General features: G+C 37.8%; 2 protein-coding genes across 11 annotated transcripts in view; one reads left to right on the plus strand and one right to left on the minus strand.

The window, feature by feature from the left end:
* DDHD2 (DDHD domain containing 2) overlaps positions 1-25041 on the minus strand; it is a 30322-nt gene extending 5281 nt beyond the window's left edge. For 3 of the 10 annotated variants that reach the window (XR_007151578.1, XR_007151577.1, XR_007151576.1), the window contains exons 1-19: positions 24899-25035; positions 24516-24618; positions 23405-23632; positions 22301-22491; positions 21657-21746; positions 20988-21108; positions 18528-18617; positions 17442-17577; positions 14694-14902; positions 14347-14414; positions 13382-13504; positions 12205-12300; positions 11037-11165; positions 10770-10925; positions 10190-10292; positions 9881-10051; positions 9032-9191; positions 1480-1587; positions 891-1017 (exon numbers count right to left, since the gene is read on the minus strand). Coding sequence is in view for 7 of the 10 variants with exons in the window: in XM_047856149.1 (XP_047712105.1) it covers positions 1506-1587; positions 9032-9191; positions 9881-10051; positions 10190-10292; positions 10770-10925; positions 11037-11165; positions 12205-12300; positions 13382-13504; positions 14347-14414; positions 14694-14902; positions 17442-17577; positions 18528-18617; positions 20988-21108; positions 21657-21746; positions 22301-22491; positions 23405-23624 (2145 nt within the window). In the remaining 3 variants the exon portion in view is untranslated. Of the gene's footprint in view, positions 1-344; positions 1022-1479; positions 1588-9031; positions 9192-9880; positions 10052-10189; positions 10293-10726; positions 10926-11036; positions 11166-12204; positions 12301-13381; positions 13505-14346; positions 14415-14693; positions 14903-17441; positions 17578-18527; positions 18618-20987; positions 21109-21656; positions 21747-22300; positions 22492-23404; positions 23656-24515; positions 24619-24898 lie in introns of those variants that run through there. The other 7 variants (XM_047856149.1, XM_047856148.1, XM_047856147.1 and 4 more) reach the window with 5 other exon arrangements.
* LOC125163888 (ragulator complex protein LAMTOR3-like) lies at positions 5327-6163 on the plus strand. The gene is given in 2 exon segments (XM_047856157.1): positions 5327-5371; positions 5373-6163. Coding segments are annotated over 2 exon segments (450 nt in total). The 3' UTR covers positions 5778-6163.
* Positions 25042-25802: the final 761 nt, after the last annotated feature.

Here is a 25802-nt window from a genome sequence, read left to right on the forward strand (position 1 = left end):
AAACCGACCTGCCCAACCAACACTGCCTGTGCCATGAGGCTTCTAATACATTTTCTGGATTATGGGTACCAAGGAAGGCAATGGTGTTTACAAAATGTTTTCAAACAGAGCACACAGTACTACCTTCACCCAAGTGGATATGGTGGTTGACTGTCACAGATTCTATTTCACCACAAATGTACTCCTGAGATATTTTTATTTATAACCAAAGCAGCCTGTCAAGGCTTGTATAACTTTGCCCTCAACTTAAGGAAGAAGCTACTATCCAATAACTAAGTCAAATTTCATCTAAACTCTCCTAAGTTGAAGCACGATATAAAAAGACAGGTCTAGGATATATAACATCTTTGCTTTATAAAGATGCACCTAATGTGAACTAAACTATCCACTTTAGACTCTGAGAGCAGCTCCAACAGCTGTGAAAATAATGAACAGCATCAGTGATTCCTCTGATCAACTGTCAGCTGTAGAGAATAAACAATAACTCTCTCCCAGCTACATTTTGGTCCTTCACAAAGTACTTGTAGGAAAGAAAAGTGGACTCAAAAGAATTTGCTCAACAGTCTTTTACACACCCACTTAGCCTTCAAGTGCAGAGAACACCAATGAGACATGTGTACCCCAAAATGCCTTCTGAATCTCAAGCCTGTTTCCAAACTAGAGGATTTTCTAAAGACAAGCAATAACCTCCTAGAAAAATGTCTACCCAAGCCAAAATAAACTCAAAACAGACTTTACACTGTCTCAAGGAATAAGCAATAAAAATAAAGGATGGCACCTGTCACCCAAGAATTAAAGATGCAAACACGCCCCACTATGAAGAATGGCGAGTGCTTATACGAAGCCAGTGGTAAAAAGCAATACGGTCTTCTCTTTGCTTTTCTACTCACTTCCAAAAAAGATTATCTTCCAAAGACCCCAGTGGTAAGTGGCAGGTAACATGCAAGAAATGACGTGGCTGAGAGGAAAACGGCAGCAACAAGCAGGTAGATTTTCTGGGGAAGGATCCTTCAGTGTCTGTCTAGGGAAGAGTGGAAAGAGGTCACGATGCAGTCACAGCTGGAAGGCAGCCAAGCAGAATGCCAGAGCCTGATACATGGACGTTCTTGTTACACATCTAAAAGGCTGAGTAACTTAAATCTCAGGATGTGTTGTTCATCATTAAAATTCTAACTACTGCCATGGTAACTCTCAGATGATCAGAACTATTAAGATTCTGAGTTTGGATCCTAAAAATGATTAAGTGTTATTGGAGCAAATCACTAGCAAAGCAAATGAACACTAACCTTTCTCTAAGTGGGCTATTGTGCTTTTTCCCCCAGGAATTTTAACCAGAGTCCCTCTAAAAATGAATAATAACCTAGATCTTGGTGACAGGCAAGAGAAAAGTATATTTATAAAAAGCCCAAGTCTACACTGTTCCCCATAACATATTAATATGTAGGAACCATGCAGCATACGTGACATTTAAAAACTCACATTAAGTAGCCATACATAGTTGATTTTTACTGTAAAGGCTGATCAAGGAAGATGCCCTGGGTTTGGTAGATTTCTTTGAGGACCAGCAATACGGTATCTTCAGACTCCCTATAAAGAGAAAAACTTACATTGTAAAAAGCAGCAGCTAATGTTCATACTTAAAGATGCTTTACACATACTACCTCATTTACACAACCACTGTGCAAGTTCATTTTTTACAATAAAAAGTTCATTTTACAGTGGGATATTTATTACTCAGCCATAAAGAATAATGAAATCTTGCCTTTTGCAACAATATGAATGGACCTGAAGGTTGCTAAGTGAAGTGAACCAGACACAAATACCATATGATTTCACTTATATGTGGAATCTAAAATACAAATGAACAAAAAACCAGACTCTTAAACACAGAGAACAAATGTGGCTGCCAGAAGGGAGATGGGTGTGGGCAAATAGGTGAAGGGAATTCAGACATACTAACTTCCAGTTATAAATAAGTTGGGGTGCCTGGGTGACTCAGTCGGTTTGAGTATCTGACTCTGGATTTCGGCTCAAGTCATGATCCCAGGGTCGTGAGATCAAGTGCCGCATCCAGCTCTGTGAAGCATGGAGCTTGCTTGGCATTCTCTCTCTCCCTCTCTCTTCTCTCCCCTGCTCACACATGCTCTTTCTCTCTCTCAAAATAAATGCTCAGCACAAAGTCAGACACAGGGCTTGATGCCATGACCCTGGGATCATGACCTGAGCCAAAATCAAAAGTTGCACACTCAACCAACTGAGCCACCGAGGAGTCCCTGAGCCATATATCCTTAAGGCAATCCTTCATGATGTTATTTTATATAATCAAATTTCTTTATGAACTGGATATGAGCAATTGCTGGGACACACACAGAATAGTATCTGGAAGATGCATGAGAAATTCATAACATTGACTGTCATAAGATGGGAACTAGTGGTTAAGAAGCCGGTGGGAGGGAAACTTTATTATTATACCCTTTTATATCTTGAATTTTGAACCAGGTGATTGCATTACCTTAAAATTTTTTTTTTTTTTTTACTTTTTGAGAGAGACAGAGAGAGAGAGAGAGAGAGTGTGAGTGCACTCATGCATGAGTGGGGGAGGGGCAGAGACAGGGAGACACAGAATCTGAAGCAGGCTCCAGGCTTTGAGTTGTCAGCACAGAGCCCGATGTGGGGCTCCAAATCATAAGCCTGAGATCATGACCTGAGCTGAAGTCAAACACTTAACCAACTGAGCCACCCAGGCGCCCCAGTGTTACCTTTTTTCTTAAGTTTATTTATTTTGAAGGAGGGGGGGGGGGGGAAGGAGGAGAGAGAGAGAGAGAGAGAGAGAGAGAGAGAGAGAGAGAGAGAGCAAGCGAGCATGAGCAGGAGAGGGGCAGAGAGAGGAGGTGAGAGAGAATCCCAAGCAGACCCTGTGCTATCAGCACAGAGCCCGTGTCGCTGACAGCACAGATCCTGCTTGGGATTCTCTCTCTCGCTGTGCCCCTCTCCTGCTCACATTTTCTCTCTCAAAATAAATAAAATGTAAAAAACAAAACAAAACTAAGATGACCAACTGGATGGCTCTTCCCATACTGTCCCAAGAATGAGCTCTGTGAAAAGGGAACAGTTCTTGGCCATTTACTACTAAATTTTTTTTTTTTTTTACATTACCAGACATACTGCTAGACATTTTTTTTGTTTGATTTTTGTTTTTTTTTGTTTTTTTTGTTGTTGTTGTTAGAGAAAAAGAGCACATGCACAAGAAGGGGAGGGGCGGAGGGAGAAGCAGAAAGAGAGAATCTCAAGCAGGCTCCAGGCTTTAAAAAAAAAAAAGAAAGAAAGAAAAGCAACCAAGTTTAAAAATAAAATAAAAACTATAGTGTGCAAAATACATACATTGAAAACTACAGAATATTGGTGAAGGAAATGAAAGACCAAAATACACTGAGAGATACTGTGTTTGTGGAGCTGAAGACTCAATATCATTCAGATGTCAATTCTGCCATTTTATCTGCAGATATTATGCAATCACAAAATCCCAGAAAGCTTTTTATTTGAAATTAACAAGCCCAATTTAAAACATACGTGGAAGTGCAAAGGACCTACAGTAGCTAAAATAAAGAAGAATAAAGTTGGGTGACTCACAATACCTGATTTCAAGACTTATTTTGAAGCTACAGTAATCAACACAATGTTTTACTGGCATAAAGACAAGCAAATAGATCAATGGAACAACCTAGAACCAAGGTAATTCAGTCTCCATCTGAATAAATAAATGTTGCTACAACAACTGGATAGCTACATGCAAACCAGTGAACTTCAATTCTTACCTCACACCATATTAAAAAATTAACTCAACCAAAATGGATCACAGACCGAAATATAAAAGCTAAAATGATATAACTTCTAGAACACAAGTGATATCTTAATGACTTTGGATTTGGCAAAGATTTCTTAAATATGTTAAAAAATCACAAATGTCAATAAATTGGACTATATCAAAATCAAAAACTTTTGCTCTTCAAAACATTTTGCTGGAAAAATGAAAAACCACATTCTGAGAAAAAAACATGTATCTGAAAAGGACTTGTAACTAGCATATAGAAAGAACTCTTGAAACTTAAAAAGATAATCTATTTTCCTTAATGGACAAAAGATTGAAACAGTTCTCCAAAGAAGATGTATAAATGGCAATCACATGAAAATATATTCAACATCATTAGGGAAATGCAAATTAAAACCATAGTGAGGTGCTATTACAACCCATTTAGAAAGGCTAAGAGACAAATCATGAAGTTATCATACCGAGTACCCTTGAAGATACGGAGCTATTGGAACTCTCAAACATTGCTGATGGGAATGGAAAATGCTGGCAAGAAAAGTTTGGCAGTTTCTTTTTTATTTTAAGTCAGCTCCACACCCAGCGCAGAGCCCAATGCGGGGCTTGAACTCATGACCCTGAGATTAAGACCTGAGCTGAGATCAAAAGTCGAACGCTTAATCGACTGAGCCACCCAGGCACCCCTGGCAGTCACTTTTAAAAATACTTTTACCCTACAATACCTAGCCATTATTCCACTCCTAGGTATTTTCCCAAGAGAAACTAAAGAATATGTCCATATAAAGTCTTGTACACGAATGTTCACAGTTTTATCTATAATAGCCAAAAACTGGAAACACCCCAAATGTCCACCAGCAGGTAAATGAACAAATTGGGGTACATTCATACAATAGACTACTACTTGGCAATAAAAAGGAAAGAAACTGATACACATCATGGAGAATGAAGGAAGCCATACAAAAAAGGGTATATATAATAGGATTCCATTTATAAAAAAAAAGTCATATGGCACAATGCCAGCAACTCCAACTGTAAGTATTTGCAGATCTACTCATGATTAGGTGAAATGACATAAACAAGGTGTATAAAGTTCTAGAGTAGAGAAATCTAAAGAGACCCAGCAATAAAAGACTATTTAAATGAATTACAGAATATTCATATAGTGGAGTACTAAAGCTACAAAAGAATGGAGAAACTCTTTATACCTGATAGGCAAAAAACTCCAAGATCTCTAGTAGAAAAAGCAAGTTACAGAACAATACCTATGATACTTCTGTATTCGTTAAAAGAGACATATAATACAGTCACATATTCACACCTGTGGTATATATGTATAAAATAGACCTCTAGAAGAAATTAGTAAGGAGGTTCCTCAAAAAGTTGAAAACAGAACTACCCTATGATCAAGACTGTCTTTGAAGCTGTCCCTGAATTTACAGCTGAGAGAACACAGCAGCCCAGAAAGCCAGGAGTGGAGACTGTAGGAGAAAGGGGTTCATCATGGTAGATGACCTAAAGTGATTGTTGTATAAAAAATCATCAGGTTGTTGAAGAGCTCCATGCTATTGTTGTGTCACATAAAGATGAAGTGCCTGTTATTAAAGTGGCCAATGATAATGCTCCAGAGCATGCTGTGAGACCTGGTTTCTTAACTACTTTTGCTCTTCCAACAGACCAAAGGAGCAAACTTGGACTTCCAAAAAGTGAAAGTATCATCTGTTACTGTAACACCTACTGGGTGGTTCAAGTCAATTGTTTACTTTTGGTGGTGAGTTTCACAGCCAGCAGCAATGCCAATACAGGACTAATTGTCAACCTAGAAAAGGAACTTGCTCCATTATTTGAAGAACTGAGACAGGTTGTGGACGTTAATCTGGCAGTTGTTTTGATGTATACCTTAACTTTCCTTATAACAGACATATATCAATCCAGCAATCTTTACAGACCATAATACTTGTATCCCTGTACTCAAGAAAGGGCCCTCTTTCCCACCTTACACTAAAAAAAGAGCCTATAGATAAAATTTATGGACATATTGTTATCTTTTCATGCGTAGGGTATTTTCTTATTTAGTGAGATCTGGGAATACCACAGAAATGGTTCAATACATCACAGCTCTAATGGTGTTAGCCAGTCACCAACTACGCATGAGATTCTATTCAGTGGGTCAGAATCAAAATTGTACTTTGGGGGTGCCTGGGTGGCTCAGTTGCTTAAGCATCTATTTTCCAGCTTATGTCATGAGTAATCTCATGGTTTGTGAGTTTGACCCCTGCACTGGGCTCTCTGCTATCAAGTGCAGAGCCTGCTTTGGATCCTCTGTCTCCCTCTCCCCCTTCCCCATTTGCACCCAGTCTCTTTCTCAAAAATAAACATTAAAAAAAATAATTACACGGGCGCGTGGGTGGCTCAGTCAGGTAAGCGTCTGACTCTTGATTTCAGCTCAGGTCATGATCTCATGATTCATGGTTTGAGTTCTAGGTCGGGCTCTGCACTAACAGTATGGAACCTATTTGGGATTCTCTTTCTCTGTCTCCATCTGCCCCTTCCCTTCTCATATTCTCTTTCTCCTCTCTCTCTAAATTAAAAAAAAAAAATTAATTTTTAAAAAAATTAAAAAATGATCCACTTGAGCCATTAAGTGCTACCTATTGCATAATATGCCCAGTCTTATAAAATGAACCAGGAGCTTTTTATTGTGAATAACAACAAGGATGTATTTTTCTTTATACTGTTTTATTTCTTTGCGCTGAGTGTGAGGAAGATATAATGGCTTAGTAAAAGTAATAAAATCAGTAAAATTACTAAAAAAAAAAGGAAGAATGGGGCACCTGGGTGGCTCAGTCGGTTGAGCATCCGACTTCAGCTCAGGTCATGATCTCACGGTCCGTGAGTTCGAGCCCCGCATCGGGCGCTGTGCTGACCGCTCAGAGCCTGGAGCCTGTTTCAGATTCTGTGTCTCCCTCTCTCTCTGCCCGTCCCCCGTTCATGCTCTGTCTCTCTCTGTCTCAAAAATAAATGTTAAAAAAAAAAAATTAAAAAAAATAAAAAAATTTAAAAAAGGAAGAAAAAAAGAACACCCTGTGATCCAGTGATTGCACTACTAGGTATTTAACCCAAAGAATACAAAAACAGTAATTCAAAGGGATACATACACCCCAATATTTATAGCAGCATTACCTACAATAGCCAAAATATGGAAACAGCCAAAGCCCATTGATAGACGAATGGATAAAGAAGAGGTAGTATATATACACAATGGATACTACTCAGCTATAAGAATGAAACCTTGCCATTTGCAACAACATGGATGGAGCTAGAGAGTATTATGCTAAGTGAAATAAATCAAAGAAAGACAAACACCTATGGTTTCACTCATATGTGTAATTTAAGAAACAAAACAAATGAGCATAGGAAAAAAAAAAAAAAGAGAGAGAGGCAAACCAAGAAACAGACTCTTAATTCTAGAAAACAAACTGATGGTTACCAGAAGGGAGATGGGTGGGGGGATGAGTGAAATAGGTGAGAGGATTAAGGAGTGCACTTGTGATGAGCACCAGGTGGACGTATGGAAGTGCTGAATCACTATCTTGTACACCTGAAATTAACATTACACTGTATGGTAACTAAATGGATTTAAATAAAAACTTAAAAATATAATAAAGAACCATAATTTAAAAAGAAAGCAACCCTTTTTCAGATTTCTATCAAGCCACATCAGCAGAGATCATTCTTAAGAGCATTATTTTGGCCTCTTACAGGACTGCTTTTATTGAGTTGCACTTAGATTATATGTCATGGCCTCTACTGTACTTATTATCTAGAGATAAAACTGACTCCATCAAATAATAATCTCTTTTATCAGGACTCAATAGAAAAATTCCTCTCAAGACATTAAAGCATTATTTTTTGAACTTACCCCCTACCCATCTTATTTTCCTAGTTGTATTTTCCTTTAGTTTCAAATATTTGATGATTAAGTTCTTTTCTAATAGATGAATTTCAAAAAGCATCATTAATCCATTCTACAATCCATCAGATAATTATATTTAATAATGATTAATTCTGTTGAATAAGTTCTGGGGATCTAATTACAGCAAGGTACTACAGTCAGTAACACTGTACCATATACCTGGAAGTTACTAAAAGTAAATCTTAAATGTTCTCATCACACACACACGCACAATATATAATTATGTGCAGCGATGGAGGTGTTATCTAATCCTATTGTGTTAACCACTTCACAATATATACATGTATCAAATCACATTGCACATCTTAAACTTGTATAATGTGTCAATTATATCTCTAAATCTTGAAAAAATATTTAAACACTAAAAGATTAAACATTAAAGGGGTGTCAGGGTAGCTCAGTCAGTTAAGTGTCCAACTCTTGGTTTCGGCTCAGGTCACGATCACACAGTTCGTGAGCTGGAGCCCCACATCGGGCTCTGCCCTGACAGTGCACAACCTGCTTAGGATTCTGTCTCCCTCTCTCTCTGCCTCTCCCCCTCTTGCTATCTCTCTCTCTCAAAATAAATAGAAACATTTTCAAAATTAAAAAATTAAATGTTAAAACAAAAAATAAAGTCTGTTCTAGCTACTATAAACACTTTTAAATGGGTTTAAAATACTTTTAGCAACAGTAACATATTTGTCCAGTGCATTCATACATACCCATCCTGTCCTACCAATAGCCAAAGGACACCACTTTAAAAGTGGTTTTAGGGGAGCCTGAATGGCTCGTCGGTTAAGCATCCGACTTCAGCTCAGGTCAGATCTCACACTCCGTGAGTTCAAGCCCCACATCAGGCTCTGTGCTGACAGCTCAGACCCTGGAGCCTGCTTCAGATTCTGTGTCTCCCTCTCTCTGACCCTCCCCCATTCACACTCTGTGTCTGCCTCAAAAATAAACATTAAAAAAAAAAAAAGTGGTTTTAAAAACTAAACTAACTGAACTCATGGCTGCTGGCATCATCTGCCCATGCTCTATCAAACAACAAAATAAAACGTGTTTAAATCAGATTTCTTTAAATGACATGATTGCTATTTTGTAATTACCTAAATGAGAAATCACTCTAATCCCAAATGTACACTAGCCTATCCTCTTTTTTCTGTATCTATCAAATATCTGTAAAATAATCAGACCAAAAAAATAAATAAGTAAAAACCCACACCCCAGAAACAAAAGCAAACAACACTTACCAGTAGCATAGATGGCTTTGCAAAGCAAATAAATATTCATTAAAACTTTCAATGGGCTTCTCTTGTAGCACATAGTCAATGCGTTGGCCTCCATTCAGCATTCCCACATTAATGGGTGGAACTTCTTTAACGGCCACAGAGGCCTCTTCTGTGTTAACATCTGGACATGGAGGAACCACAATAACCATCTAAAAGCTTCCAGTCCCCCAAGATTATCCTAACTTCCCGTCAGATGGCTAAGTTTACAGTGGGATGAGCTACTCTCTGTTCAGAAAGCTCTCTGCACCTTCTTCCTTTCAATCCCCTTAAAGCTTCTCCTCAAGTCACAATGATTTTGTCCAATCCCATTTTTTCTTTCCTGTACCTCTGATAGCGAATTCATTTGCATCTGGTTTATAAATAAATGTACCTATAGAAATCTTTAGGCAGTTGAAAATTAAAGCAAAAAGAATGCAAAGTTAACTGTGAAATTAAGAGGAGATATATGAGCTAGTGCCCAGCCAGGAAAATAAAACGGACTAATGAATACACAGACATTCCCCTGAAAAAGCTTCACAGAGTGATCTAACATCCAGAATTCCCAAGTGAGGAATGTCTTTTAACGCCTCTTGACCAGGTGCTTAGCTTCTCTTGACATTTTTCCTCACAAATAATGTTTTTCCATAATTCGTGGCTATTCGATAATAGAAAAGACTAGCAGAGCTGAAAGCCCATTAGGACTCATAATATTGGTCCTATAAAATAAAAAGGGAAAAACGGGTAAGAACTCCTGGGAGAAGAAGAATTACATATCATGGAGTTACTCTTATCTGATGTGATGTAGGAAATCAAAGTGACAGTGTCACTGACCACTTAGCTTCTCGGAACTCGATTCCGATTCTGCTTCAGTTTCTTCTGCAGTTTCTGAAGCTTGTAAGGCAGGGTATGGAGCTCTGGTGAAAGACTTCCAGGCCATCCGCAGTGAACCTAACAAGTTGTTCTTAAGGTCCATACTCATCCTGGTCAAGCCCTCTCTCAGTTCTGAAACATACATGAATAACAACATTACATGGTTTACAAAGAGTTTAGGGTCCAACACAGTTAAATAAAGTGAATGAGATCCAGTCAGTTTGCACTGATCAGACCATCTAGAATTACAAGTTCTGAACTCAGACTTACCTAAGTGCATCCGCTTCCTGCCTTTATGGTGTGGGATCAGCATTGGCTCAAATTCCACTCCTGGGACCACCATCGGTTCAATCCTATAGGCCACAGGATCAAACTACATAGAAAAAAAATAACAGCTACATATATACCTCTGCTGAAGAAACTCAGAAAGTCTTAGAAACTATCAGGCAAGAATAACTATAAGCTCATTAAAAAAAAAGTTATTTTGCCTCATCACTTTCAGATTCAAACGATTATAAGTTGTCTCATTACCACAAAATAATATAGAAAAAAAGCAAATCAACACAACAGAAAATTATATGCTCTTGGGGCACCTGAGTGACTCAGTGGGTTAAGCATCAGACTCTTATTTTTGGCTCAGATCTTGTGGTTCATGGGATTGAGCCCTGAATTGGGCTCACACTGACAGCATGGAACCTACTTGGGATTCTCACTCTCCCTAGCTCTGCCCCTCCCCCCCCTCAAAATCAAGAAATAACCATTAAAAAAAAAAAAAAAAAAGGAAACAGAAAATTATGTGCTCTTTACCAATGAGCCCTAATATTCAGGTGAAAACATGTCCAATGCTTACAGGGTGATAAATATTGAAGAAACCTTTGCATGTTGGAAATTTATAGTTGGGATCAATTCTTTTTAGTCCTCGGACGGTAAGGAACATTCCAATGGGCGAGCCAAAGGCAAAAAATATCTCTGGTTTATAGATGAGCCGGGGGTATTTTACAGACACCTGGAAAGAGGATATAAAAATATCTCTCATTGTTAACAGAAGTGACAATTGTTCCTACCATACCAATGGCAGGCAATAAAATGACCAAAGAGAATTAATTAAAATTGTTACCTGCCCAATGCCAACATCCAGATAGTCACCATTTCCAGTAGCATCTGTTTTACTGCAAAACTCCAATTCTCTGGGGATGTTAGATATATTCACCCCTGAAGCTGGCTGCAGGATTGGTCTATTAATACCCTAAAGAATAATACAATGCCGTGAAGCTATGCAGTAAAAATATCCAAAGGCTTATACAGTTTTTTTATTGGTTTGAAAGGATGCTTACGAGTGTTCTGAATTTTAGGAAGAGTCCTCAAAAAACAAGATAAAACTGATGAAAACAAAAATTGTCTTAAATAATGAACTAACATCCATACATGCTCTAAAATGGTAAAAGCTGTACACAGCCATTTGGTCAGCAGTTGAAACTTCAGGCAACCATTAGGAGAGAAAACAACAGCAGAGCATGATGAAAAAGAATGCTGAGGGTTGCTAAGGAGTTCAATCAAGTGCAATGCCCTTTTAATGGAAGCAAAATGTCTCTATGAATATAGAAATTTATGCAGATGGTGGGCCAAGAACTGGGCCTTAAGAAAGAACTGAACAGCCTGCTACAAAGTTGAAAGACAACTACTAAGATATGGAAAGGAATTCAGTGGCCAAAAAAACTGAACGTAGAAGTACGATTACAACATAGATAAACCTCAAGTTCATTATGCTAAAGTGAAAGAAGCCAGCCACAAAAAGCCTCATACTGTATGATTCCATTTATATGAAATATCCAGAATAACAAAATCCGTAACAACAGAAAGGCCAGTGATTCACAGGAGGAAGGAATGGGGAGTGACTGCTAATGGGTAAAAGGGTTTCTTTCTAGGGTGATGGAAATGTTCTCAAATTAGATAGTGGTAATGGTTACACAACTCTGTGAATACACTAAAAATGGCTAAATTATATACTTTAAAAGGGTGAATTTTATGGTAGGTGATGTGAATTGTATTTCAATAAAAAGGTTATGAAAGGAAAAAAACGGAATGGTGAGAAGACTCCAGGGAAGATAAGATTTCTGAAGTTAATAATATTTTTTAAGGATGTCAATATAAAAAATGTGTTTAATATCTAAAAAGAAAGCCGAAGATCAGTTAACAAAATTTCTTAGCTGCCTAAACACCTCACAAAGCATAAGGATACAAGGATGTCAAAAACTGTTTAATCCTACAAGCTATATTAAACATACCATTGATTTTTTTCTGGTCCTAATGTAGTTTAATATCTTCTTTCTTGGTCCTAGGGGAATTCCCATTTCCTGAAGATCTTTGTCGGTACATAAAGCCTAGATATAGAAAATCAAATATCCTTATTTCTAGGCAAAATAAAATAAATTACATGTCCTATTCTCTGAGAGGAGTAAGACCTAATCATTCTTGTTCTTTGCTTTATATTACTAGGGGTCCCTAGTGGTATAACATCATTAAGAATTTTAAGAAGAGAGTATTTTATTCATAAAAGCCTAGAGAAAAATAAAAGGTATCAATGTTATAGTAATATAGATGACATTATTACAAGAAAAAAAAAAAACCTACAGAAGTGAGTAGATAATGCATGACACAAAACACTCTTTGATTTCCATGCAGACTCAGATGTCACATTCCTGAGAAATACTATATCCCTACTCATGGACACAAGCAATAAGAACATACAGCAAATGTGGAACATGAAACAGATGAACAATCAGTATCTCAGCTTCAGTGCTGCTTACCTGAGGAGGTTAAGGCTTCCTTCACCCTCCCAGACTAGGTTAGTTCTTAAATACCACTGTGTGCTTTTCCTACTCAGAACTTACCATAATTGTAATACAGTATTTAATATGTGTCTTCCCTGCTACACTATAAACATAGTGATATGAGAGACCATATCTGTCTTACTGACCGCTCTATCTCTAGTAGTTGGTATAGTAAGCCTGATCATATTAAGCATTCACTAAATATCTACTAAATGAAAGAATGTATTGCAAACCCGAAAAAGCACCAAAAAAGTGGCAAAAAACAAAAACAAATAAAAAGCAAATATCAGCAGCAGAGCTCTTGAAGGTATAACAGAAACTAGAGTCAGAATAGTTAGCGGTCATTTATTCTAACTCATGTCCACATTATCCGAGCTGTGTTGCTTTTTAGTCCTTGCTCTGCCACTATGTTTGTCGACATGGCTCCTCTGAACCTTGCACTTCCACAAAGCAAGATCACTTTATATGATAAAAAAACACATAAACAAGCTAAAGGACATCACTAATGATAACAAAGTATTTATGACTAAAATGATTCCAAAGGGCAGGTTCTTAGTAAGTGGTAAGATGAAGATAAGCAATAAACATACTAAAAATGGTACAGCATAAAGTTTTAAAAGATTATTTTTACCAGCGCTTCCTTATCTACTTTCTCCTTCTCAAAGATACTAAAGAATTCAGAGAGTTGAAGTTTCTCCAAATCTTCCTCTAGTGTCAGTGTGTCTCCTTGATCCATGACAATATTTGGTGCATCCTAAAAATTAAATAGTAAAGCTCACATTCTCTGAATTTATTTAGATTTTCCTTTATTATTACTATTTGCCAATAAAAATGTATAAGAGTTCCACATAAAGATATACTTAATTTTAAATAAATTGTAATTTATATAAAATTTAAGAAGTGGCTAATCTCTAAATTTGCAACCTCAGTTGAAACAATGTTTTTTAAATAAATGAATGCATGAATCATTATCAAAGTATTTTCAACTTCATTAATACAACATTTATTGAGCTCTTATTAAGGAACAAGTGTTTAAGACATAAAACAATCTAAGACAATGCCCCTGTCCTGGAAGAACTCATAGTCCAACAATATAAATAGAATACTTACATAAAAAGAGAAAATACACAAGATAGCATATGCTAAGTACTAATTTAACACTATAGATAAATGTTCATAGGACTTTGCTTTACAGAAGATGTTCAAACATCAAGTCCTCCCACTGCTTTCAGACAGAATTTCTATAAATTATATCAGTTTGCATCCAATTTATTCTTCATTTCCACATCATATGCAAACTCCACGTCAGCTCAATGATTCTATAATTCTAATAATAGAACAGAAGTGAATATTTATAATGGAAAATAAGATACCTATAGTTATTTTAGAATATGACAAATATTTGTGGGAGCATATTACTATCTTGCTTCTATCATCCAAAAGTGACAGAGATAATTACAAGTCTATTAAAATTAAAATAAACGTAAAATCAACGTTACGGTATGAAACTAAACTAAGCAAAAAACTAAAAGTCTAAAATCTAAAGATCCATACTAAGAGAGAGTATATGAGAATCTATCTGTACATCTAAATTACCTTTTCACTGTCAATATCCCCCAAAGAATCTTTCTGATTTGTTAGGATATCAAACAATATAAGCGAACCTATAAGTAAAATAGAAGAAGGGACAATTTCTAAGCATTGGCACTACATAGCTGTCTTTTATACAAAAATTATTAAGCCAATTACCCATGTAGCAAAATCTATGCAGCAGGAAGTCTTTCCTTCCAATCCACCACCACCCTTCCAACCCCTTCCAAATTGTACATCAAAGACCAGTTCTAGACCTCTGAATCTGATACTGATAAAAGACACTGTACTTAAAGAACAGGTATCCTTAATATATAATAGTCCTTTCTGGTCACAGAAAACTCATTTGTTACCTAAACTATGACCAGCAATGGATACACCGCCTTTGAAATCAGGGTTCCTCTGCAGAAAAAGTGTATATATTCGGTTCATTTCAGAAGCAACTGTGTCCACAATAGTCTGACAGTAGGTGGGGCTATTGTAGAAGAAGACATCCAGAATTGTGTCGTTGGTGAAGTGCCTTAGGCGGTTAATGCTGGGCAGAGTTATTCGCTGCAGATCTCTGAAAAAAAAAGAAAAATATTTTAAGCAGAAAACCTAATACATTCCAAAAGCCCCTCTAAGCTATTATCCAGCTTAGCCTTCAAGTTTAGACTTAGATATTTAAAAATACAACAGACAATCAATGTATAGTAAATACAGAGGACTCAGAGACAGGTTTAATTAAGCCAAAAGAATTTCATCAGCAAAAGTGAGACCCTATACAAGACAAACCTAGTTTCTTCAATACATAAATTACAAAGAAATAAGAGATGGAAAGGTAACCAAGAGATCAAAAGAGACTTAAAAGACATATCAGTGAATTGCAACTTATGGACCTTATTTAGATCCGCTTAAAATCTGTGTGTGTGAGCTTGTGTATGTATATATATGTGTATATTTGTTGATATTAAGAATTTTTTAGGTGTGATAATGGTGTTATGGTTAATATATTTTTAAAAGTACTTTCAGACATACAAACATTTACAAATGAAATGATGTAATATCTTAAGATTTGGTTCAAAAATAATATGATGGGAAAAAAACAATAACATGGTGGAGGGATGGGCAGTAGACAGGGATAGGAAGATAATGGATACAGCAGAATCGGCCATGTGTTGAGACTTGTTGGAGCTGGGTAATCATAATCTGTACGTGAAGACTCATTATATAAGCTACTTTTTTGTACAAAATTCTCTACCATAAAAAAAGTTTTTTTAAAAGACAGATAATACAGAGGCTTTTCCTAGAATTCTCAGCATTAAGGTTTTTGGATCACAAGTCAAATGATAAATGGATCAGCTCCCTTTCTCAATGCATCATTTCCAAAAGCTGAAAGAAGGCAAACAGAACTCTCATCCTGCAAAGGAAAACCATGCAGACATTATTATCTAAGTCAACTTCGTTAAAGCTTTCTCAAGATACCCATAAAGATTCCTCAAAGACTCAACAGTTTCTGTAGTTTAGAGAGGGCAATATGCCCTTAGTAACCTCTTAGTATCAGTTCAGATATGAGTATGAACTCCATACCTAGTAAAAGCAACACAATACAACATCGGGCACATGCAATATGCTCAAATCACACAGAATTAAGAACTGAGAGATGCAGAATTAGGAAAGCCATTTCCAAGATCAACATGGAAGTAAAACTACTTCCTTTATCTTCCAGAGAAGTATTTGCCAGTTCTATCCTAGAACTATATTATGAACACACTTCTTTTTGGAGAGCCTATAGCTCTCTAGAACATCCTTAACATAAGGCAACCTTCTGACATTACCATAAAATCTATAAACAAAACTACTGGGCTTGTGACCTAAGAAAGCCATCACTTAATGGGTGCCTGGGAGGCTCAGTTGGCTGAAAGTCCAACTTTGGCTCAGCTCAGGTCATGATCTTGCAGTTCAGTTCATGAGTTCAAGCTCCTCACTGGGCTCACTGCTGTCAGCGCAGAGCCCGCTTTGGATCCTCTCTCTATCCCTCTCTTGCTTGCTCTTACTTAAATAAATAAAACCTTAAAAAAAAAAAAAAGCCATCACTTAAGAAGCGCCTGGATGGCTCAGTCAGTTGAGCATCTGACTCTTGATTTCAGCTCAGGTCATGATCCCAGGGTCATGGGATTGAGCCCCACTTTGGGTTCCATGCTGGGCTCATGGAGCTTCCCTCTGAGGGCTCCCCTCTCCCCCACTTGTGCTCTTTGTCTAAAACAAAATTAGGAAAAACAGCCATCACTTAAAAGTTGTACTAATTAGGGTACTAAGCCTGGGTGGCTGAGTAGGTTGGACATTGGACTCATCAGGTCATGCTCTCATGGTTCTGATGGTGCAGAGCCTGCTTGGGATTCTCTCTCTCTCCCTCTCTCTCTGCCCCTCCTATACACATGCTCGCTCTCTCTCTCAAAATAAATAAATATGAACTTTAATTTTTAAAAACTGTACCAAAAAAATAAATAAAAAATAAAAAATAAAGTTGTACAACTATACTTCAAGTAATAAATGCTAATAATTTAATGTTTGGGGATTTCCTTTTTTTTTTTTCCCCCAAATGTGGACAAATGTTATCTAAATAAGATCACAAAAGGAACAATAAAATACTTTATATTAAACTGATAAGAACAGATACTACACTTGATCTCAGCCAAAAGATCAATAAAATAAATTTATAAATACATATAAATACAATTTATAAATACAATAAAATAATTTATAAATCTTGAGGTAGGTTAGCTTTGACGTCCAAAGAAGGAAATGCTTATACCATGGGAAGAAAGCAATGTTTGTTTTTAATGCTAAAGAAATAATATATCTGTAACAGTAAACAGTAATGAGCTAATAAAACATACTAGAAGATACACACAGCTCTTTACTCCTAACCAGGATAGTTAAACTAAGGGATTGGTCAACATTTTAAAATGTTTCTCTAAGAAAAGGCACAGAAGCACACAAAACTTGCTGAAAAAATTTTTATACAATCAGCTATAAGCAGAATCATACCAAGTGTATCAATGATCAGAAAACATATTACAATCATAGTTAACAACTCAAATATGAAAGGTATTACTCACACATCCACACCAGTAGAATGCAAAGGACTATGCCAGTTGACTGGAAGAAATTCTACCCTCCCAATCTGCTGATTTTCTTGGGCTTTCTTAAAATGTGTCTGTAGTAGGTTTAAGGAAACACTGCGAAAATCGTTAACTGAAAAAGAAATGAACTTATGCATCACCAGGGAAGCAATCAATTTATAGAATTAGGATACAACAGATCATGTAATTATATTCTATCTTCATTTGCTTAGAACACATATTTACCTGAGTCACAAAGAGCAAGTGGTATTTAGTGAATATTATCAGTGCATATAGGAAGAGCTATTCCCTTAACACAGAACTTTATTTTAGCATATAAAACATTTTATCTAAAGAAAAGCTAACTTCAAAATTTCTATTAAGTCATGGGGACTGTTTTACTTTTTTTAATAAAAGAGAAAAAAATGACTATTTCAATTGGTCTTGCAGTTATATTCCTATCCTAACTTTGTGGTTCTTATAAACAACCACAATCAAATATTTTAAATTAAAAAAATATATACACTATTTGAAATTCATACTACACCAATCTTAACTTTCCAGAACGTTTATGCTTAGAAGCATTAGCCAGTAGGATAAGATTCCCAAATTGGGACAATTAGACTCTGAATATATACTGTTAAGTTTTAGAGACACTACCTTTCAAAATCAAGTTATACTAACGACCTAAATATTCCAAGTAGAACATCAAGAGCTTTATCACACTATAAATTACGCAATGATTAAAGGTTCTGTTATCCATTTAAACTGTATCATTTTTTGGTTCCCTTTAAATTTGGAATAGAGAACCATCACATCATAAAATAATTTTATAAGAATTAAAGGCCTGTTCATTCTTGAACAGTTAAGAATTAGTTAAGAATATAACTATTAGCCTAGGGAATTTACTAGTACTTTAGGTCTAAGTTAAGAAGATTTACCACCTTGCCACCTGTCTTTAGCTATCCAAATCTTATTATGCAGGTAAGACAAAAGATTAAAAAGACACTTTATCTCAGCTCATGGGAGTACAGACTAATATTCCCCTAAAATGATTTAATCTTATACACTCTGCAAACCTACCACACTGTACAATGCTTCGAAAGCGGAGATCACAAGCTGGTCCAATCCCATGGACTACAAAAACCAAGTGATCTATCTGTAAAGGTTCTCCTACAAATGAAATTAAAAAGACAAATTATTTTAGATACCTGGTCTTATATTCTAAAATCAAACATTCACAATGAATAGGTTATAAAGATAAGCAGATCACTTTAAAGGACATAAAACAGACCTATATCTTACTTAGTAAAAATACAGGGATTTTACTGTGTTTCTAATTTATCTTGACATAAGTCTGTGAAAAAACTTTTCAGTCTTTTTTAAACTTTTTATTTTGAAATAACTACAATCTTACAGAAAACGTGAAAGAATAGTATAGACACTTCCCTGTACTTTTTACAAATTCAACACTTCAACGTTTATCACTTTTGCTTTATTATTCTCTATGTGTATGTGTTACACACACATTTTTTTTCTGAATCATTTGGAAGCAGTCGCGTAGATAATCAGATTGCATACATCATACCTCTTTAGCCCTTTAAATACTTTAATGTGTATTTCCTAAACATATTTTCTTAAATAACCACAGTAATCAAATTCAGGCAACATAACATTGGTAGAACACTTTTATCTAATATTCCATTTTTATCAATTGTTCCAATGTGTGATGTGTATATAAACCCTAAACGTTTAAACTCATCTTTTTATTTTTTTTAAGTTTTTATTTAAGTAATCTCTACACCCAATATGGGGCTCAAACTCATGACCCCAACATCAAGAGTCGCATGCTCCTCCAACTGTGCCAGCCAGGTGCCGCTAACCTCATCTTTTTTTTTTTTTTTTAATTTTTTTTTAACGTTTATTTATTTTTGAGACAGAGAGACAGAGCATGAACAGGGAGGGGCAGAGAGAGAGGGAGACACAGAATCTGAAACAGGCTGCAGGCTCTGAGCAGTCAGCACAGAGCCCGACGCGGGGCTCAAACTCATGGACCGTGAGATCATGACCTGAGCCGAAGTCGGACGCTTAACCGACCGAGCCACCCAGGCGCCCCTAAACTCATCTTTTTAAATTATAGTAAGTCTAGGGGCGCCTGGGTGGCTCAATCGGTTAAGCGGCCGACTTCAGCTCAGGTCATGATCTCGTGGTCCGTGAGTTCAAGCCCTGCGTCGGGCTCTGTGCTGACCACTCAGAGCCTGGAGTCTGTTTCAGATTCTGTGTCTCCCTCTCTGTGACCCTCCCCCGTTCATGCTCTGTCTCTCTCTGTCTCAAAACTAAACGTTAAAAAAAAAAATTTTTTTTTTAATTATAGTAAGTCTAAAATGTTGTAAGTATAGTAAGTCTAAGATAAGCCATCTTCTCTGCAAGATAAAAGGAATTTTATAATCCAGTTAAATATATTATAAAACCAACCATAAATGGACCTAGCTGGACACCAATGGATAACCATCAAGGTCCTACTGACAAATACTTTTCCTTAGCTAAAAATCTTCAAGGACAGGAATTACCAGAAATAAATTTCCATTTTTTTTAAGTTATTTATTTATTTATTTATTTTGAGAAAGCATGAGCAAGGGAGGGACAGAGATAGAGGGAGAGAGAGAATCCCAGGTAGGCTCCAAGCCATCAGTGAGGAGCCTGATATGGGGCACAATCCCATGAACCATGAGATCATGACCTGAACCAAGATGAAGAGTCAGACACTTAACCAACTGAGCCACTGAGGTGCTCCTAGAAATAAGTTTCTAATCAAACAGGTGGAATCACACTTTTTAGAATTAGGACTAATCAGTTCATTTGTACCTAGTGACTTCCTGATTAGTACTGCCAAATTTTACCCATCCCACAATATATACTCAGCAACTTTAAAACAGTATTTAGATCTATTAAGATTTTTTTTTTAATTTTATTTTTTTTTAATTTTTTTTAACGTTTTATTTATTTTTGAGACAGAGAGAGACAGAGCATGAACGGGGGAGGGGCAGAGAGAGAGGGAGACACAGAATTGGAAGCAGGCTCCAGGCTCTGAGCCATCAGCCCAGAGCCCGACGCGGGGCTCGAACTCACGGACCGTGAGATCGTGACCTGAGCCGAAGTCGGCCGCCCAACCGACTGAGCCACCCAGGTGCCCCTATTAAGATTCTTAGTACATGAAGCAATGCGGATCTCAACTCATAAGACCATATGATTAAATCATTTTTAAGTTTTGAGGTAATCCAAATCCACAGGAAAAGGTCACAATTTAAGTAATAAATGAGTGTATCAGAAGAAAAAAACTGGGTGGGTTAGTCAGTTGAGCTTCCTGCTCTTGGTTTCAGCTCAGGTTAATGAGTTCAAGCCCCACATCAGGCTCCATGCTGACAGTACAGAGCCTGCTTGGAATTCTCTCTCTCCCTCTTTCTGCCTCTCCCCTTCTCTCTCTCACAAAATAAACTTTAAAAAAAAAAAAAAAGAAGAAAAGAAATAAATGATAAACATTACCACAATGAATGTCAACAGAGATGTTCTCAACCCCTCTCTTCACTGTTCTTGGTCGACCCTGTTCAGTGGGTGTTGAACCCCATTCATCAGACCCTGCAACTGGCTGGTAATGCACCATAAGCTTAAACAGAAAAGATCAAAGCATATATAGCAGATATATTCTACATTATAGACATCTCTATTTATCCCTCTTTGTGAAGGACAGGAACATGTCTTTCAAAACATAATAGTCAAATCTCAACTACAGTTTTGACATGCAACTCCAGTAGCCTGAAATGAGAACCCTGAAATTATAGGCCAATGTGTTACGCATTAAATACCTTATAATTTTGTCAATTACACCTCAATAAAGCCAAAAAAGAAAAAAATACATCAGACTAACAGATCTTTCAATAATACCCTACACATGTAAGATATGCTCACATGTGTGATATTCTTAATCTACAGTGGCATAATTTTCACTAAGAAAATTCTTTTGTATACGCTGAATGAGGTAAAAAAATGATGGCAGTGGCTACAAGTTTTAAGATTCATAATTGTGAATGCAATATAAAAATTTCCATAGGTTAGCCTAAGTAGAATCCCTATGAAAAAGAAACCAATTAAGTTCTCCTTACTAATGCAATTAACCTTTAATCCCACATGAAAGAAAGGTTTCATTTGCTTCACCTTTGGATTGTGTAATATAATAATTTCTCTGTTAGGAGACTCCAGTTTCTTTTTCCATTCATCCAGAGTTACAGCAAGCATGTAAGTTTCCTTAAAAGAAAACACCTTTCATTAGATTTCTCTAATAGCTTTTCTATTAAAACTAAACTTTTTTTTTACAAGAATACTGCTAGCTAAATCACTACATAAGAATATCCAACTCCAATTTATCAAATTATTTGAAAAATCTTTCAAAATTGCAACAGATAATAGTATAGAATAAAATTACTCCTGATTTTATCATCTAAACTAGATAAAATCATTAACATTTTGATATACTTCTTTCAATAATATTAATGTCTACTCCAACTTAAAGAAAGCAAATTCCAGACTGTTTCCAGAGCCAGAAAAATAAAAGGCTAAAATGACCAATCCTGTGGTCATAGTTTAAATATGAACAATGATCACCATTAGGGGAAAAAAATTTTAATTTAAAGACATAAGAGGCATAAAGGCATAACTTTATCTTGAAACTAATTTGCAAAAAGAAATGCTATAAATGTAATCTGGATACAACCAAACTCTGGAAATCTCACTAAAATGAGTCACAGGAAAAGATTATTAAATAAGAGAAGGAAAAAAGTGAAATGGGGTGAGGGGAATACCTCTAATACTTGGCTGAAGCTCTCAGAGTAGGGAACATACTTATTATCTTTGTCTCCCTTGTAAAACCAGGTACATCGTCTCACTTCTGATGCTAGCTCATCCCAGTATACAGCGTACCGCATCCTCTCCCCCAAATGCACATCATATCTGCCCCCATCAGTGGGGACAACTCTGCCATTGCAATCTTTTCCTATCAAGAATTGGAAAAGGGAAAAGAAGTAGATATATTAAAATATACCTCCCAAAATACAATTCTGAGTTATATTCTAAATAACGTTATGAAACATACAAGTTTTGTTTCTACCTGGCTAAACATTAAATAAAATGGGGGCACCTGTGTGACTCAGTCTGTTGAGCATCTGACTTTGGCTCAGGTCATGATCTCATGGTTCACAAGTTCGAGCCCCCTGTCAGGCTCTGTACTGACAGCTCAGAGCCTGGAGCCTGTTTTGCAGATTCTGTGTTTCCCTCTCTCTCTCTCTGCCCCTCCCTCGCTTGTGCTCTATCTCTCTCTCTATCAAAAATAAAACATTAAAAAAAATTAACATCAAACAAAATGGAAATAATATTTTTTTACTACTTTATAAACCATCAAAACCATTCCTGGTTTCAATGATACATGAAAAAAATAATACCCAACATTGTTTTGTTCTTTTTCTGAGGAGAGAGAACAGTGTCTCATTTAAAAAAAAAAAGTATATAAGGCTTTTTTATGAATTTTTTGCTTGAGGGGCCAAAAGGTAAATTAATGACCATGACCATCATGATGTAAAAATGGTTACTAGCGTCATTCTTGTTTCATAAAAGAAGAAAAAAATAAGTGACAGTTAATTCATTCTCTTGCAATGTGACATCCCCCACTCTTCATAAACAAAAACTGAAACATAAGCTAGAACATAAGAAATAGTAGATAACTATGCAAAAATTATAACTACTGTTTTCAAATACAGACCAAATTCTTAAGTATTTTAAAATGCTATCGAGACAACCAGAAAAAAATCTAAAACTTATTTTTTTTAATAGTGCTCAGTATAAGAACTATTACATCAGACTGAGAGAAATAGTATGTCTTTATCTAATACAAATCATCATTTTCATCCTACCAGAACCATAGGCGTCTTCCAGCTGCTGTGAATCCTCAGAGTTAAAAGGAATCCATGTCTCCTTAGAATCTATTATTTTACAATAGAACCAATGAGGAGAAACTGGTTCATACAAACTGCCAGCATCCATGTCTAGTAGCTCAAAGGAACTACATGAGTTTGGTGATGGGGATGGATCTGACTGGGACAATTGTTCCTGGTGTGACCCCACTGATGACATTTCGCTCTCTAAAAGACAAGATGAAAGAAAACTATCGGGAAAAAGTTATTTTCCTTCTATTAACGCTGAAATTGCTCTCTCTCACACACACATACCTGGTCATTTTTAAGGAACCACTTCTAAAAAAAATCTAAATCTAAACTGAAAATAGAAATAAGTTCTAAATTAAGAGCTGGATTTGAGAGGGAGCTTTAAACACAATGTTTCTCATAGTCAGACCAACCACTTTACACTGATCTCCCAATCCTCTCAGAAAACTACATGGTTTTAATCAGACAATAAATTAGAAGACAAACCCAGAATCAGAAGAAACACATGGTCAAAAACTTGACGGCAACAAAGCATCTGATCCCAATTTCAATCTAAGTCTATTGATAAAGACAAAAAATTAACTCCAACTGTCTTAGTAACTCCTGGATTTTAGGGCTCCAGGCCCCTATCATTATACATTGACATGATTACCGGAATCTTAAAATACTGAAAATGAAACTATTCACTTAAGAACCTGTTACCTTTTATTGATCTTGGAAATGTGCTTAATCGGGGACTAGGGCACAAATTCCGAACACACGAACCCCCGTTTGAGCCACTGCGCGCAAGAGCGCACCCACTCACGCCTGCCAAGGCTCAGGTGAAAAGTAACAAGCGACCTCGAAAGCCTCCTTCCCTCAGAGGCGACTCTGGCCTACGTGGTCCTACCCGTCAACACTCAGACCACTCGTTAAAGAACAGCGCACACGTCAAAGAGCACTCAAGCTCTGCGGAGAGTGAGCAACGTTATTGGTCTCTCGGCACCGAGCGCAGCGGGATGGCAAACACCCGGCTTCGCTCAGAGCGAACGCTCTCGAGGCTATCGGCCACTTTGATCTTTTTTTCCTAGCGCCAACTTACCTCGGCCACCTTGGCGTGTCCCTTCTCCCCACGACCCTGGGCCTTCTGCAGCCCGGATCTGGGACCTCAGAGCTCGGGGACTTGCCTCCTCCCGCTTCCAGACCTGCAGAGAGGAGCGGAACCACCAATAGAACCACCAATAGAAACAAGGTAATTTCCCAGTGCCTTACAGGGCGCAGTCGATACAAAGGGGGCCCTGACCGCTTCCCTAAGGACCGAGGTCACCCACCCCCGGGCTGGTACTCCCAGCACCCCCTTTCCCTGCCTCAGGCATCGCGTCCGACTCCGCCCCCGGCATCTCCATCCCGCAGTGCCTCCAACCCGCACCCCAGTGGGGCCTCCCTCAGCCCAGCGCCCACCCCACCAAGCCGTCGCGGGCTCACCTGGCTTCCCCGCTGCCTTTCACACTCTCCTGTCCTCGCTGAGGGGGGCACATGTCCCCGCGGCGGCCTTTCCCCTGAGCCCGGGCGGGGCGGGGCGGAGCAGGGCGGAGCCTGCGGCCCCGCCAGGCTCGTGCCCAACACCGGTCTCCACTGCGCTCCCAGCGGGTGAACGGCAAGCCAAGCTACTAAGAGCAAAGGTGAGGTGGCCGGGACCGCGGCGTGGAAGCGATGGGTGGGGCGAGGAAGGCAGCAGGGGACTGGCAGGAAGTGTCGCGAGAAGCGGAAGGAATCGCGCGAGATGTGGCTCCTTCCTGCGGGCAGGGAGCCGGAGCGCCGAGCGCATGGGCGGTGCGTGGGGCGTGCCTTGCTCTCTGAGCCGGCGCGCGGAGTCTCTGGCCGAGGTCGGAAGTCTTTGAAAGGCAGGGATGGAGGATGACAGGTTAAGGGAGCATTTTGAGTTTCAGAGAAAGACAAAGCTTCTTCGGGATTAATCAGCCCATCCTCCTCACTTGGTAGATTAAATGGGAAAAGAGGCCCGCTGACCCCGGTACTATGTCGGACCGCACTAAAGGGCCGGGAATGGTGCCGGGAACCCGAGGGAGACGCAATAGAACGATAGGGCTCTGGCAGCGGCTTCGTCTACCCAAACTCCTGGGTGCACAGGAGAATGGATACCATTGGCATTTGCAAAGAAAAAAGGGTTATCTCTGGGGCTTTCCCCCTCCTCGTTCTGTTTTATTAGGATTTCAAGGCTGCCAAAAAAAAAAAAAAAAAAAGATGTCTAAAAAATGCAGAGGTGAGCTTCACCGGATTTAAAAGCTGCACGAGAGGTTGGAAACGAGATATTTTTGTCAAAACAAGATGACATAATTGAGGTGAAAAGTTTAAACGAATTTCCCACAGT

The sequence above is a fragment of the Prionailurus viverrinus genome, chromosome B1, assembly GCF_022837055.1.
Source record: "Prionailurus viverrinus isolate Anna chromosome B1, UM_Priviv_1.0, whole genome shotgun sequence".
NCBI lineage: Eukaryota > Metazoa > Chordata > Mammalia > Carnivora > Felidae > Prionailurus > Prionailurus viverrinus.